At 39.7% G+C, this 15,714-nt stretch overlaps 1 protein-coding gene across 2 annotated transcripts in view; it reads right to left on the reverse strand.

The window, feature by feature from the left end:
* The window catches only part of NUP133 (nucleoporin 133), a 33,083-nt gene extending 19,793 nt beyond the window's left edge, over positions 1-13,290 (reverse strand). Inside the window, exons 1-9 of one of the 2 annotated variants that reach the window (XM_079971808.1) lie at positions 13,030-13,290; positions 11,845-11,963; positions 3,839-3,942; positions 2,991-3,098; positions 2,176-2,307; positions 1,747-1,917; positions 1,209-1,364; positions 1,060-1,130; positions 108-255 (exon numbers count right to left, since the gene is read on the reverse strand). In XM_079971808.1, coding sequence (XP_079827934.1) covers positions 108-255; positions 1,060-1,130; positions 1,209-1,364; positions 1,747-1,917; positions 2,176-2,307; positions 2,991-3,098; positions 3,839-3,942; positions 11,845-11,963; positions 13,030-13,202 — 1,182 coding nt within the window. In that variant the 5' untranslated portion in view covers positions 13,203-13,290. The remainder of the gene's footprint in view (positions 1-107; positions 256-1,059; positions 1,131-1,208; positions 1,365-1,746; positions 1,918-2,175; positions 2,308-2,990; positions 3,099-3,838; positions 3,943-11,844; positions 11,964-13,029) is intronic. The other variant, XM_079971809.1, reaches the window with a different exon arrangement.
* Between the last annotated feature and the right edge of the window lie 2,424 nt (positions 13,291-15,714).

Below are 15,714 nucleotides of genomic sequence, written 5' to 3' on the forward strand. Positions count from 1 at the left end.
CAACAGGTGAACACAGTCAGCATGATGTATTTCCAACAGTGTGTTTAGGATCAAGAGCTAATAGCTAATAAGGCACAAAAACCCCTGTAATGCATAAGGTCAATTACCTGAAACGGTGGATTATACTGGGTGACTTCCACAATAACATTATCACATGTGGGGTAACCATTATCCTCTACTGTTATTAAAGTATAGTAGATGAGGCATGGACTGTCACCAAGATGCCAGGCTGCAGCTAAAATCACCAATCCATCACTATTTATTGGAAGACAAAAGAGATAAGCATTTGCCTTGCAAAACTGTGAACAGAAATACCAAGAAGCAAAACAAAGTTTACTAATTGCCGTATTTTTCGCCCTATAGGACGCACTTTTCCCCCTCCAAAAATGAAGGGGAAATGTGTGTGCATCCTATGGAGCGAATGCAGGCTTTCGCTGAAGTGACCCCTCTTGCCCTCCAGGCTTCAGGAAGCTATCCGCAAGCCGCGGGAGAGCTGCACGACTTCACGCAGCTCTCCCACAGCTTGTGGAGAACTGCCTGTTCTGGGGGCTGGGGAAGCTGGGGCTTCCCCCACCCCAGCCCCGCGCCTGGGGGGGGGGAATAATTTTTTTCCTTTATTCCCCCCCCCAAAAAAAAACTAGGTGCGCCCTATGGGCCGAAAAATACAGTATCTGACAGCATTCACTTTGCTTTTCTTAGAAAATAGTATCTTAAGAATATGTACACATGCATCTTTTTACATGCTGCATGTAAGCAAATTCATTACATTTATATGCTAAGCCTTTGCATATCTCTTGGCTTTTGAAGGGAGGAGAAACCACAGAATTTCACAGAAGATCCCTGATTAAATTACAAAAATTGGCATCTTATTCTGGGTGGAGAACTTCTAAAACAAGGAAAACTCATGCTAGTAGACTTAAAAACCAAGAAGAAATTAAGTATTTTCTAAAATGTCAATTCTCGTAACAGTTCTGCAGCTTGAAATAACTGACCTTGACACAAAAGGGCAATGTATACGCTAGTTCATAATAGGTTCCTCACTTTCTCATAAGAACTCACCGATTTTGCTGCAAATCCAAATACTGCACATTGACATCTCCTTTAATTTCTTCATAGTTGCTTTCAGAACCCTGTGCAAATAATAGTTATTAAATATGCTAGCAAGAAAGCAAACACTTGTTTTACATTCCAAATGTACTGCCTCTTACCCATATTGATTCCATGATGTTTTCTTTAAGTATTCTGTTTACATCCCAGCTGACAACTTGACGCTCTGTAGTATCATCTATTTCCCATTTGTAAAGATTTAAGCTGGTCAAAGCATAAAAACGTGAACCGTTTTTGTCCCAAAGAACACTAGAAAGCTGCATTAAACAAATTATAGGGGTTTAGTGTTCGATACAATAAAGTTCTCTATTTAAAGTTTTAAAGAATAAAACAGAACTGTTTAACACCACATCTCAAAAACTAAAAACAAGTTTCTCTGTGCTTTGCTGAGATTGGTCAGATTGGCTTTAGCGTTTCACAAATGTGAGAATTTCAAGCTAGATCAAAAACCAGTTCTGGAAGACACAAGCGCTAACTGATAAGACTAAAGTCCATCAGTATCATGGTCAGATATTGGATACTTTTTGTAATTCCATTACTTTTTAAAGCTGATGTTGTAAGATGCTTCCCTCATATGAAAGAAACTAAAAAATCCAAATACAGCATCATAATTAAGTTTAAACTATTTTAAAGACTTACTGCTACATCATTGCTGGGAGACAAGATTCCCAGCAGAGAAGAAACTCTTCGGCCAATTCCAGAAAACATGCCTTGTCCTTGTGGTAGGCCATGCTGATAAATCTTGCCACTACTGTCTGGTGTCAGTCGAATAAAATGGCTCCTTGAAGATGATAAAATAAAGCTTCCACCCTAAAAGAAAAGAAACCCCAATTTATTCCGGCCAGCTTTTTGTTGCTACTGCATTATTATTCAGTTTTTAAAAAGAGAATACAGACTTGCTAATCCAACTCAGAGCAACATTTTATTCTGTTTTACAAATACACTGTGAGAAAAAAAGCATTTCATCACTTATGGACAATGGTCAGTGACAGGACGCAATCCAGATTTCCCAGAATTGTTAACAAATACCCCATAAAATATATGCTCACACTTAAGTTTCTATTTTACCTTTACAGCTGTTAGAAAACTGCAGAGAGCGCCTCCAAAGTCTGTATGGGTCTCAGTAAAAGAGCTTTCATGCACAAAGCTGGGCCAATAGCGTATTAATCCTTCACAGGTGGCAACCATGATTGACAGAGACTTGCAAACACAGCAAATAAAAAAATGATTAAGTATTTATTCAGAATCTGAGCAACATATTTACACCAGTTTCAAGCTTCTCATGTCATGGTTTATAGACAAGCAGCTCTTGAAACTAATTGTGTGAAGGAACAAAAACTCATTTGTGAGGTTGTTGAAGAATGTAAAGTTATTTTAAGCTTTTTTAAAATCTGTAGTGCAGTGTGCCGTAAGATAAACAGGCTGATACAATTTATGCAGTACAAGCTACAGGCTAATTTTCTATTTATTCATTCATAAGTAAATTGTAAACAAGACCCATTTGTAAAAGTAATACTATCAGCTCTAGCAAACTGAACATTGGATTACTCCAGTTATGTCGGTTTTCTGGAAATACTGAATTAAAAACTTTCTTCTGCAAATTAGTCTACAGTAATTTGCATAGGAATTTTTTCAGTTTGCATTGCATGCCTAAGACAATAATTTAATTTACCGTGTTCATTTTACTTGTATTTCTTTTTTTTAAGCTTTTTAAAAAAGCTTGAAACTGCAAAGTTTGCCAAATATTGTACTTGAAATTGGCATCCATTGATTGTTGCAAATGAACTTAAAATATGCTCCACATCACTTGTGATCCTGTATCAAAAGCTGTGATTCATTACTTTCCTAAATGATATTCCCAAAATAAATGTTAAGTTTCTCACCTGTAAAGAAGGTGCTTCACCAGAGGCATTAAGAGACGATATTGCCACTAAGCTTGAATTCCACAGATAGTCGCTAGGTGGTAACTGAAGTTCCTTACATGCAGACAACTGCAAAACACACACATCATTTTATGATGCTTCCTTTATGAGTTTCTTGAACAAAATGAAGTAGTCTATATTATGAGTTCAGTGTCTACTAAAGGCACTTTGGAAACAGCAATGGTGCACAAGTAACAGGAAGTGGAAATTTCTGCCACAGCTGAAATGCAGTTTTTGCATTCATGAGCTAGCACAAATGTTCTGTTTTGGATGCAATGGAAAAGCATGTGAAAAAGAAGCCACGTGCTTTGTATTTCCTCCTGCATCACCAACACATCAAAGTTGCACTAAGGCCTAGTTCTCGTATACAGCATATGAGATGGCATATGAAATGTAGATTTGACTGTACTCATGGGTAAATGGTTGAAAGCAGGAAATATCACCACTAGAGTATATTGCTAGTTTCTGACAAAATATTAGGGCTCCAATCCTAACCACACTTACCTGGAAGCTCCACTGAACTCAAAACAGTCTTTTGAGGCTACTTAAAGACTCAGTGAGACAACAGAAAATAAGAAACTTATTAAGGTGAACACTAGTTTTTACTTTAGCAGAGATACCAACTCATGTAAGGTCTTAACTTTTTGCAGAGAGGACTTTAAATGTGGCAACACAGAAGTACCCTAAGTTGATGAGGCTCATAGCAATGTCACTGTTTTGAGGTTGCTCATTTGCTACGACACTTTATTTTGAAGATGTACATTACAACAAAAACCTACAATTCTATATTTGACGTACTATTATCTTACCTTAGCAACCGGAGATTGGCCAATCTTCCAAATAATCAGTCTGTCTCTGTAGACTAGCCAAGCCCATCCACTTTCATCTAGATGCACATTCAAATGGTCCTCAGCTACAAGAATGAACAAAGTTTTAAATTTATCATACCCGAGGCATAGCAGAATAAGATATCCAAGTGTATATTTGAAGCCCTATACATTTTATTGAATGGCACCTACTTTACCCAGTGTTGTTTGGGGACATAGCCTACTTAAAACCATTACCATTATGATGACTTGCTAGAACAGGTCCTTTACAGTTTGTGGGTAATGTTAAATAAAAAGCAACAATGCTAGCACATGACCCACATGTATTTAGGTGATTTTTACCCCACCTTTTGCAAAACAGTTCCAAAGAACTTTACAATAAACACTAATAATAAGTAAAAAAAACCTCAGCATATAAAACAATAAACAAAGCTAATAAAATCAGCAGCTGAAATAAAAATAAAACAGCTGATTTTCAGTTTTCCAGCTCAATGAATGCTTCCTCTCACACATCACCTGGGTTTCTGTTCCATCCCCACAGTCAACTTGCATTTCATGGCCATTGAGCAGTTCCCACTGAGCTCTTTTTGGGGTTTCCCCCCTTTCTTTCTAAATTTTTAATACCTACAAACCTCAGGGTTTCCCTGAGTTTGTTCTTCCGTTATGTGTGGGTGATGCCATTTTGGCAACAGAAGCAACAGCTTTCACAGCCTGAAAGTCAGAATTAGAGGGGTTGATGATGACTGTGTACCAGATAAATATGCCTGGGAAGGGAGTTCCATGACTTGAACATCACCACACTGGGGTGTGGCGAGGACCCTCTTTTTGGTGGCCTAAACTTTAAAGTAGGGGCATCTGAATAGAGACTTATGTGAAAGATCTTAACTGTGCGGGAGAAGTTATTATTCTGACTATACAGACCATTTAGGGGTTCGATGGTCAAAACCAGACACTGAATTTTGCCTGGAATCACACTGGCAATCAGTGAAGATCTTCCAACATTGGTGTATTATGGTCATGTTAGTCAGTCAGTTACCACTCCGGCAATTGTATTCTGAACCCCTTGCTTCTGGATGTTTTTAAAAGGCAGCCCCATGTTCAGTGCATTAGAGATCACATTCATCCGGTGCTATACCAGCTGCACTGGCTCCCGGTGGAGTACAGGATCAGGTTTAAGGTGCTGGTTTTAACCTTCAAAGCCCTATACGGCCTAGGGCCCTCGTACCTACGGGACCGCCTCTCCTGGTATGCCCCACAGAGGAACTTACGATCTTCAAATAAAAACACCTTGAGGGTCCCAGGCCTCAGAGAGGTTAGGCTGGCCTCAACTAGAGCCAGGGCTTTTTCGGCTGCGGCTCCAACCTGGTGGAACGCTCTGTCACAAGAGACAAGGGCCCTGCAGGACTTGACATCTTTCCGCAGGGCCTGCAAGACAGAGCTGTTCCACCTGGCATTTGGTCAGGGCGCAGCCTGACCCCCTCCTCTGGCAATCTTTACAAAGCTTTAGTTTATGGTTGCCATCAATTTTGATTTTAATTCATTTTTATAATGTTTTATAATGTCATACTGTTTTAATGTTGTTAGCCGCCCTGAGCCCGGCTTCGGCTGGGGAGGGCGGGATATAAATAAAATTTATTATTATTATTATTATTACATTAACCTGCCATAGATGTTATCAAAACATGGACAACTTTGGACAGACTATTTCTCTCCAGGCAGAGTGAAGCTTGCACAATGACTGAAGTTGGAAAAGGCATGACATATTTCTGAAGCCATCTGCACAATGATGGATCTAAGAACACCCTCAAACTTTGATTCCCACCCCCTTAAGTGGGAGTGTAAACCCATCTAAGGCAGGCTAAATTTCACATCTTTGGTTTGTTAAGCCATTACCCCATACCATCAATTCCTTGTCTGGAATAAGCAATATCTCATGTATGAGTACAAGCGCTAATTTGCATATTTATATTTCATATTTTTTTATTAGTTTTCCAATTTTAAAACAAGTCAATAACAACATACAAACATCAACAAATACAAACAAACATACAAATGTAGTTTCTTAACCTCATTTTCATAAACCTCCTTTCTCGGACTTCCCCATACCTCACCCTTTTTGCATCCTTATTTTACAGTTTTTCAGCAACCCTTTTTGCCAATTAAATTTAAACTTGTTATCTTTCTCAATTTCACCTTAAATCATCAAACAATTTCAGCTGTAATTCTGCGTCTTCCTTCCCCTTGACATTTTAGCAGTCCTCAATTTTGTAACAGTCCTTAAGATATACTTTATACTTCTTCCAGTCTTCCTCCACCGTCTCTTTCTCTTGGTCACGGATTCTGCCAGTCATTTCTGCCAGTCCCATAAAGTCGATCACTTTCGTCTGCCATTCTTCCAGTGTGGGTAGTTCTTGTATCTTCCAATACTTTGCTAGAAGAATCCTTGCTGCTGTAGTGGCGTACATAAAAAAAGTCTTATCCTTCTTTGACACCAATTGGACGACCATGCCCAAGAGAAATGCCTCTGGTTTCTTATGGAAAGTACATTTAAGTACCTTCTTAATTTCATTATAAATCATTTCCCAAAAGGCTTTAATCTTTGGGCAGGTCCACCAAAGGTGAAAGAAGGTGCCTTCAGTCTCATTACATTTCCAACATTTATTATTGGGCAGATGATAAATCTTCGCAAGCTTGACTGGGGTCATGTACCACCTGTAAATCATTTTCATAATATTTTCTCTTAGGGCATTACATGCCGTAAATTTGATACCGTTGGTCCATAACTGTTCCCAGTTAGCAAACATAATGTCATGACCTATGTCCTGTGCCCATTTAATCATAGCTGACTTGACTGTCTCATCTATTGTATTCCACCTCAGCAACAGGTTATACATTCTTGATAAATTCTTAGTATTGGGTTCTAACAATTCTGTTTCTAATTTCGATTTCTCCACCTGCAAGCCAATTTTCCTGTCTTGTTTAAAAGTCTCCATTGTTTGGTAATAATGGAGCCAGTCTCGTACCTTAGACTTTATTTTCTCAAAGCTCTGTAATTTGAATTTGCCACTTTCTTGTTCTAAGATTTCAAAATATTTTGGCCATTTAGATTCCATATTAAGTTTCTTCACCTCCTTAGCCTCCATTGGTGATAACCACCTAGGAGTTTTATTTTCCAACAAATCCTTATATCGAATCCAAACATTGTATAATGCTTTCCTAACAATATGGTTTTTGAAACCGTTGTGAACTTTAACCTTGTCATACCATATATATGCATGCCAACCAAACCTATTGTCGAATCCTTCCAAGTCCAGAATGTCTGCATTCTCAAGAAGTAGCCAATCTTTCAACCAGCAGAAAGCTGCCGATTCATAGTACAGTCTTAAGTCCGGCAGGGCAAACCCCCCTCTTTCTTTTGCATCAGTAAGTATCTTAAATTTTATTCTGGGCTTTTTGCCCTGCCAGACAAATTTAGATATATCTTTCTGCCACTTCTTGAAACAGTCTAGTTTATCCACAATTTGTAATGTCTGAAACAAAAATAACATTCTAGGCAATACATTCATTTTGATCACTGCGATTCGGCCTAACAAGGAAAGCTTCAAGTTCGACCATATTTCTAGATCTTTCTTTACCTCTGTCCAACATTTGTCATAATTGTCTTTAAATAAATTCACATTTTTAGATGTCATGTTAATCCCCAAATATTTTACTTTCTTTGCCACCGTTAACCCAGTTTCATTTTGAAAACTCTCTCTTTCAACATTTGTTAGATTTTTTTCCAAAACTTTAGTTTTTTGTTTGTTCAGCTTAAATCCTGCCACCTGACCAAAAACTTGAATTAACTCAAACTCTTTTTGTACTAGTGTCTGGCTCTTGTAAAGTCAATACTAGATCATCTGCAAATACCTTCAATTTGTAATGTTTGGCTCCGACCTGAACTCCTTTTACCAGCTGGTCCCCCTGATCATATTCAACAAAACCTCCAGGACTGATATAAAAAGTAATGGGGATATTGAGCACCCCTGCCGTGTCCCTTTTTCTATGGATAGTTCATCAGTAACCACATTATTTACAATTAACTTTGCCTTTTGTTCCGAATATATTGTACCTATACCATTTTCAAACCTTTGGCCTACCCCCATCCCATGGAGATTCTTCTTCATGAAGTTCCAAGAAATATTATCAAAGGCTTTCTCCGCGTCCACAAAAATTAAAACTGCCCTTGTATTAATATTTACAGTCAACAGTTCCATAATGTCAATTATATTCCTTACATTGTCTGATAAATGTCTTCCTGGGAGAAAGCCTGCCTGGTCCTTGTGAATCTCCTCCACCAACACCCTCTTCAGTCTTTTTGCTAATATGTCAGCAAATATTTTATAATCCACATTAAGTAATGATATAGGGCGGTAGTTCTTGATCTGATTTTTTTCAGTTTCAGTCTTTGGTATAAGTGTAATAAAAGCTTCTTTCCACGATTCAGGTGCCTTTTCCCCCTCTAATATTTCATTACAAACCTCTTTAAGCGGCTGTATTAACCATTCCTTCAATGCTTTATAGTATCTGGAGGTTAGTCCATCTGGTCCTGGAGATTTCCCTAGTTGCATATTTTGAATGGCACCCTCTATTTCTTGATCTGTTATTTTCTCATTTAAAACCAACATACTTTGTTGCGAAATTTTTTGTAATCCATATTTCTTAAGAAAATCTTCTATATCTCCTTCGTTTTCCGGCCCCTGTGCATATAATCTTCTGAAATAGCTCTGAAAACAGTTGCTGATCTCATTTGGTTTAAAAATGTTCTTTCCATCCACTTCCAAGTTTGTGACTGTGTTCAATTTCTGTCTCTTCTTCAATTGCCATGCTCGAAGTTTCCCACATTTGTCCGCTGATTCGAATGTCCTCTGTCTCATTTGCTTAATTTTCCATTCTATCTCCTGGTTCATCAATTCCATATACTGCATCTGATAAAACTTAATTTCTCTCAAAATCTCATGAGACTTTGGTTTAGACCTCAATTTCTTTTCTCCTTCTTTTATTTTTTCCAGAATCTTATCTTTCTTCTCATTTTGTTTCTTCCTCTTTAAAGAATTCTGTTGTATTAGGAAACCTCGCATCACGGCCTTGCTTGCGTCCCAAATCACTCTTTTCGCAACATCTGTCCTCAGATTTATCCCAAAATAGTCCCTCAAAGTTTTTTGGGCCTTTTTGTAAATCTCCACATCTCTGAATAGGGTGTCATTCATTCTCCATCTGAAGGAACCAGCTGTTGTTAATTTCATTTCCATCTTTACTGCGTTGTGGTCGGAGCATGTCTTTGGGCAGATTTCCACTTTTTTTATCTTTGGAGCCATTCCACTAGTAGTCCATATTTGATCTATTCTTGTCCATGTCATCTGTGCCTCTGAAAAGAATGTTCCCTCTCTCTCAAGAGGGTTTCTTGTTCTCCAGATATCAATCAAGTCCATATTTTCAGTCATTTCAAAGAAAGTCTTAGGTAGTCTCCCGTCCTTAGAAACCACCTGTCTTTGTGCTTTGTCCATATTAGTAGAAACCACGCCATTCATATCTCCTAACAAAATCACCTTATAGTCCAAGTAGTCCATTAATATCTCATGCAATTTCTTGTAAAATTCTGCCTTCCCTTCATTTGGTGCATAAATGGCAACTGTCAAAAAAATTTTCTCCTTGGATTTGTATCTCAATTGCCAAAATTCTTCCATGTTCATCTTTAAAAATCAGTTTTGGGGCCAATTTCTCCTTTGCATAGATCACCACTCCTTTCTTAACTTTATCTGATGAAATAAATTCCTGTCCTAATCTTTTATTTATAAGCAATCTTCTATGTGCCCTTGTCACGTGGGTTTCTTGTAAACAAATCAAATCCAATTGTTCTCTTTTCAAAATGTGAAAAACCTCACGCCTTTTTCTGGGAAGATTCCAAGTTAGAAATTGCAGAGACATTATTAATTAGTTACCTCCAGCTGCTCCCTGCAGCTGCTGTTCTTCCGTTGGTGACTTAAGTCCAAATGTCAGGTTTCCAAGATCTGTTTCAGAGGTCGATTCTAGCACTCCTTTCAAAAGGTCCTCCTCGTTTCTGTCCAGGAATTGTTCTTTATCTTGCACTGTTCTTATTTTAACTTTCTTTCCTTTGAAATTAAAAGACAAACCTTGTGGAAATTCCCACCTAAAAGGTATGTTGTTCTTCTTCAGCAGGTCGACCAGATTCTTATAATAAGTTCTTACCTCCAGAATGTATTTTGGGATGTCCTTGTAAATTTGCACAGAAGCATTTTCAATCTGAAGAGTTCTCTGGTAATGCAAGTTTAGTATTTTATCTCTTTCCTCTTTAGATCTCAAAGTTATCAGACAATCCCTTGGAATCTTCCTGCCTTGCCTTCTGCCCAATCTGAAGGCGGTTATTATCTTGAATTCTTCTTCCTCTGGGTTTACCTGCCAAAATTCTGAAAGTTCTTTTGTGAGAAAGTCCACTAGGTTGTCCCCTTCACTTTCAGGGACCAATCTAAGTCTTAAATTCCTCTCCTTCCTCTGCATCTCCCACAAAGACAAGGCCGCCTCATGTTGGTCAAGCTTCTTACAAACTGGTATTAAGTTTTCCTGTGTGGTTTCTGCAGTAAATTTAGCTTCTTCCGCAATTTTTCGGATTGTAGCGTTTTCTTGAACCAATTTATCTATAGTTTCTGTATTAGATGTGATGCTTTTGGTATTTAAATCTAATTTTGTTGTAAGTTCTGTCAGTTGTTTGGTATTTTCCGTGCTCTGCTTTGTCAAGTTTTCTAAAGATTCATTTATTTTAAGTAATGCTTGTGTCACTGAATCCATGAATACACTTATTCCTTTCTCCTGTCCAGCTGCGCCTGTTGGCAATAAGCCTGATATTGAGCCCCTTTTCTTTTGTGCAGCTTTAGCTTTAGATCTTGTTGCTATCTCTTCTGCGGAGCCGCTCATGTCCCAAGGTCGTTCCCACAGGAACATCTCTTAAGTGGAAAAATCCAGTGACTTGTTTTTTGACAGTCTATGTTACAACTGTTACCTTTCAACCCTCTAGAGGGAGCAATTCAGTATATCCAATAAGCAGAAGAAACAAAGAAACCAAAAGCCCTCAGAGGGAAAAAGTTTTTAACAACAATCTTTCAATCTTCTAATTGAAACAATGTTATTTCTGTAGAGTCCCAAAAATTATATCCAATAAAGTCTCCGCTTTGCAGCAGGTCTTATCTGACAGTCCCCTGTCAAAGTGCTTCACCCAGGCAGTCTGTTCCCAGAGTCAGAGACAGCAGAAATTTTTCCCTTAAATTTTCTCTCATGCAGGTTAAGCCAAATTCCCTTTTCTTCCCCCCCTGCTCCTGCTTGCTGGGGGGGGGGGAGTTAAAGTTCAATGTCAAAGTTAAACAGTTCAAAAAGTTCAAAGTTACTTTTCCTTCAATTGCAGCTTTCTAGTTCCGTTGCTTTAAGAATCATGCAATCCGGGGGAGGCAGACTTCCTTTATTTACCTTCCCCGATTTCGGCCAAATTTCAAGAAATTTTTATAGTCCCAGTAAGGTTTCCAATCCTACTTACGGGTATTCAATTTCAGTCCAAATTTCAGGAAGGAATCGGCGCTCTCCGCCTATGGCGACGCGGCTTCACTCCACGGGCTGGGTAGCGACTCTCAGCACCGCACGCACCCCCGATGCCACTCCGGAGCCTTTAAAAAGGCTCCTTAACAGTAAGGGGGGGCGCAAATGGTGCCCACCGAGTCTCCTTGTTCACAGGCTTCCGCGCCTGTGATTTTAGGGGTCCCCGCTTCGCCGTAGCGGTCAGACCCGAACTCGTGAAGCAGTCCTCCTCCAGAGATCGAAGGGAGGACCGCCATTAAGCGCTGGCGCCGACCGGAAGTGCATATTTATATTTCAAACTTAATTGCATGCTGACTGAAACATTTATCTAGTCTAAGAACATTAGAAGGAATTAAACTACTTACCATCAGCCATTCTCAATGCCTCCATAACCTTTACTGGCAGAGGTGAACCAAAGCTTTTCACATCATAGTTGATGGTTTCACTTCCTGATGGATGATGTACAACTTTTGTGGGTGTACCTCTAAGCAAAAAGATGTATGTAATGTCATAAGCATTTCCAATATTTCAGTTTCAATTGAGTAAATTGCCTTATTCCAGTACCATATTATATTTTTCATTTTCTTGTAATTGTTTGAACAAATGTGTACCTTTTTTAAGCTAGTCAACCAAATGTTTCTTCAGTTTATAGAAGCTCTCACATTTTACTTCATTTCTGCATTGTTTCTGTTGTGCAAGGTAGTGGTGCCTGCTGCCTTGAAAAAGATGGTGGCGCAACCACTCCTAAAGAAACTGGCCTCGGACCCCTTGGATTGGAATAACTACTAAACAGTCATAACAGCTGGCTCCTTGGGGCATATGATGTAGAAAGCTGTGGTGGCGCACCTGCAGGCATTCTTGGATGACAGATTATTTAGATCCATTTCAATCTGTTTCCAGGCATGGTCATGACACAAGAGTTGGCCTTGGTTACAACCCCCCCCCCCATAGATATCCTTCACAGAGAGTGGAACAGCAAGAGTGCAACCTGCTTCCTGCCCTCTCTGTGGCATCTGATACCACTGACTATGGCAGCCTCCTGAACTGGCTCTGTGGCATGGGAACCAGGGGCACTATGCCACAGCAGTTCTTGTCCTACTTTCTGGACATGAATAGAATTGGGAGAGGACTTTTCAGCCCTCTGGCAGTTACGGTAGGGTGTACTGCAGTTTATCCCCAATGCAATTTGATAGACGGCAGTTATATGACACTTAAGCATTCGTCTTGCTTCCATCCCAATTTGTTTATATCTCTTCCCATCAAGTCATTTGTTCATCCCATAATTTGCAGTGAATTTCCTCTTCACTGGTACAAAGTCAAGTTCTTTTTTAACAGTGGATTTGCTGCCCTAGGGCGACACAGCCTTTTATTCCACCTCCAGCTCAGCAAACATAGTCCCGGGATGCGCTTAAATCCCTCCCACAAAACAGCGAGGCGCCCTTCAAGAGGAAAACCAACGCGCGAGACGGGCAGCCAATGTCCTGACCAGGGAAGGGAAGGCTCCCTACCGCGGCCGGGCTGAGCAGGGCGGGCCCGGCCTCCTCACTCACCGCGCAGACAGAGAACTGACGCTCCTCCTGGCCACCGGCGAGAATAAAGCCGGGGAACTGAGGGACGAGGTCGCGAAGGCCTGCTGGCCCTTCCGGCTTCCACTCCGGAGGCCTCTCCGGCCCGACCCGCCGCCCGCCGCCGTGTGAGGCGAGCCGGGGGTTGAAGGGAACATCGCGAGCTCAGCAAGAAGAGCCCGAAGGCTTCGCAAAACACAGCGGCTGCGGCAGCGCTCAGGGAACTCGCGCGCTGCGGGCGCCCCCGTTTGACATGGCTTGCTGGCGCGTCGGATTTGCGTCATCCATGCCCCCACAACGAAGGGGATTGGCTGAAGAGCCCTTTTTTTCTTCGCGTCCTGATTGGCTCAGAAAGGCGGGAAGTTCCGTTATTTACGTATGGGAGAAAGCGGAGGGAGGAGTCACGTGGGTAGTATGAAAAGCGTTTGTTCGCGGGCGGGGACTCGAGAATATTTTTAAACGTCCGTTCTCTCAGCGCTGTGCTTACCAGTTTATTTAAAAGTTTTATACCCCACATCTTCATTCTAAGACTTAAGTTTGCATGGCAAGTAGCAAGGCAAATCAGAGGAATGTGGGTGCATTTAGCGGGTTGAAACGGGTAATTTTAAACTATTTTAGCATTTTTACTTGTGTATGTTTTATCGTTATGATTCCCCCCCTTGATTTTACTGTATTTATTTTACAATCAAGCCTTGTACAGAATTTATTAAATAAATAAATAATAAGGAAAAGTTAAAAGATTGCAGAAGAGGGAAGACAAAGAATCAAGGAAGAAGGGGTGAAGAAAAGTTGGTGACTTAGAGAGAGGTAGCAGATTCACTCTAGAATAGCATTGTAAGGGCCTGTGCTAGTGCCTCTGTGTTTTCTTTTTAAAATAAAAGCACTCCTAATTTGACATTCTGGATAAAACTACAAATTATGGAAGACATTGTGATGTTACCAAAAAAATGGCATTTCTCTATTGGGTTCACTCCCGTGGCATGTTGTATCACATCCTGTACCCTGTAATGTCATAAACTGGGTTTGCTTAATGGAAGAAAGTTAAGTGATGTGGAGCTGGGGTGGAGCCACACAAATCTTTGGCAGCCCCTTGGAAATGTGTAGTTCTGCCCTGAGAGGAGGATATAAATAAGCAATAAAAATAATGATCCAAAAATGCATGGTATCATTAAAAAGAAAGGTAAGTTACATAAAACCACAGCTCATGGTTTATCAATGTATTTTAATCCATAATAGAAAATATTACTGACAAGCAGATAGTGTTGAAAAATAAATATCAAAGAATGTAGAAAAAAAAACTTTTTTTTTACTTGAAGTCAGGTATACAGAAGATAGACAAACATGTTTTAGACTCTAAACTGTCAAATGCTTTACTTAATTATAAAACTGTTACATCCAGAGACCCCTGAATTACAGATAGTAATAGCTATATAGTTGTTTGCAGTTCTAGGAGGCTGTGCTCTTGTGCTCCATTGTTAAAACTTGCATGAAATGAACTTCAAAGTTACAAGCTAGTAAGCAACATCATACAATGCACACTACTCCTAAGGACATTTGAAGGTAAACCATTTAGAAGTTGGTGTAGTCATTATGAAACATTGCAGCAGCCTACGTACAATAGCTTGTCATTTAGATCCCCCCGATTTCGAATATAGTAATAATAGTAAGATTTTGTAATAATTTATAGTTTGCTGATTTGAAATTGACAGCATTATTTGCTCCTTGCAGTATTTCAATTTGTGAGAATTAATTGCTATTTATATGCCAATGTAGTAAAGACATTGTGAGACTTCTATGTTGTCCTAATAAGCACTGTTGGATTTTATAGTGTTATTTGCAAACTGCAATATAAAATCATCTCAAGAACTCAAATACAGAAAAAGGTCAGGGCTTGTCTCAGAGATACCTGTGCAAATGCATGTTATGTGAAGTACTTTGATCAATATGTATCCATGTTCAAAAGCAGATAACCATGGCTTCTAAATATGGTTTGATTTCCCCATTCCTTTCACATAGGCCAAAATGCTTCTAGATCATCTCATTTTCCTATTACAGACAGTAGAAGGCACTGTACGTTTGTACAGTACATACATGTGAAAAACTATTAGACAGGCAGACACTGCTGTAGATGACAATCCCAACTAATGGGTTATAACAAAATTAACCCACAGCAAGTGTGTGGCACAGGCCCTGGAGAAGGCACCACAAGTGCTGTTCTGAGGGAATAATGTTTCCAATAAAGCTGAATAAGGTGCAAAAATATATGGAGATGGAAACTTTTATAGGTGCTGAGCTAGTCCTGGATGCCCTTCATTATCTCCCCTACCATGTCTGTTCCCAACATGGAAATGAAATGGCATCTGTTTAATATAGAAAGAGGACTTTTAGATTTTCAACTTGCTTTGTTCATATGTACAGTTCTGAGAGGTCCACCTCGGATGAAAGAAGAAAATGGACTGAGTGAGGACATGAAGTAGCTGCATAGTTCTCAACTCTGAACATTTCCTGCCTTGGACACTAGGTGACAATGAACTCATGTGATGACTTGACATCCATCTAAATCAGTGGTCAGCAAACTTTTCCAGCAGGGGGCCAATCCACTGTCCCTCAGAACTTGTGGGGGGCCAAACTATATTTTTTTTGGGGGGGGATTAGTGAATTCCTATGCCC

This window comes from Podarcis cretensis (genome assembly GCF_951804945.1).
Source record: "Podarcis cretensis genome assembly, chromosome: 3".
Lineage (NCBI taxonomy): Eukaryota > Metazoa > Chordata > Lepidosauria > Squamata > Lacertidae > Podarcis > Podarcis cretensis.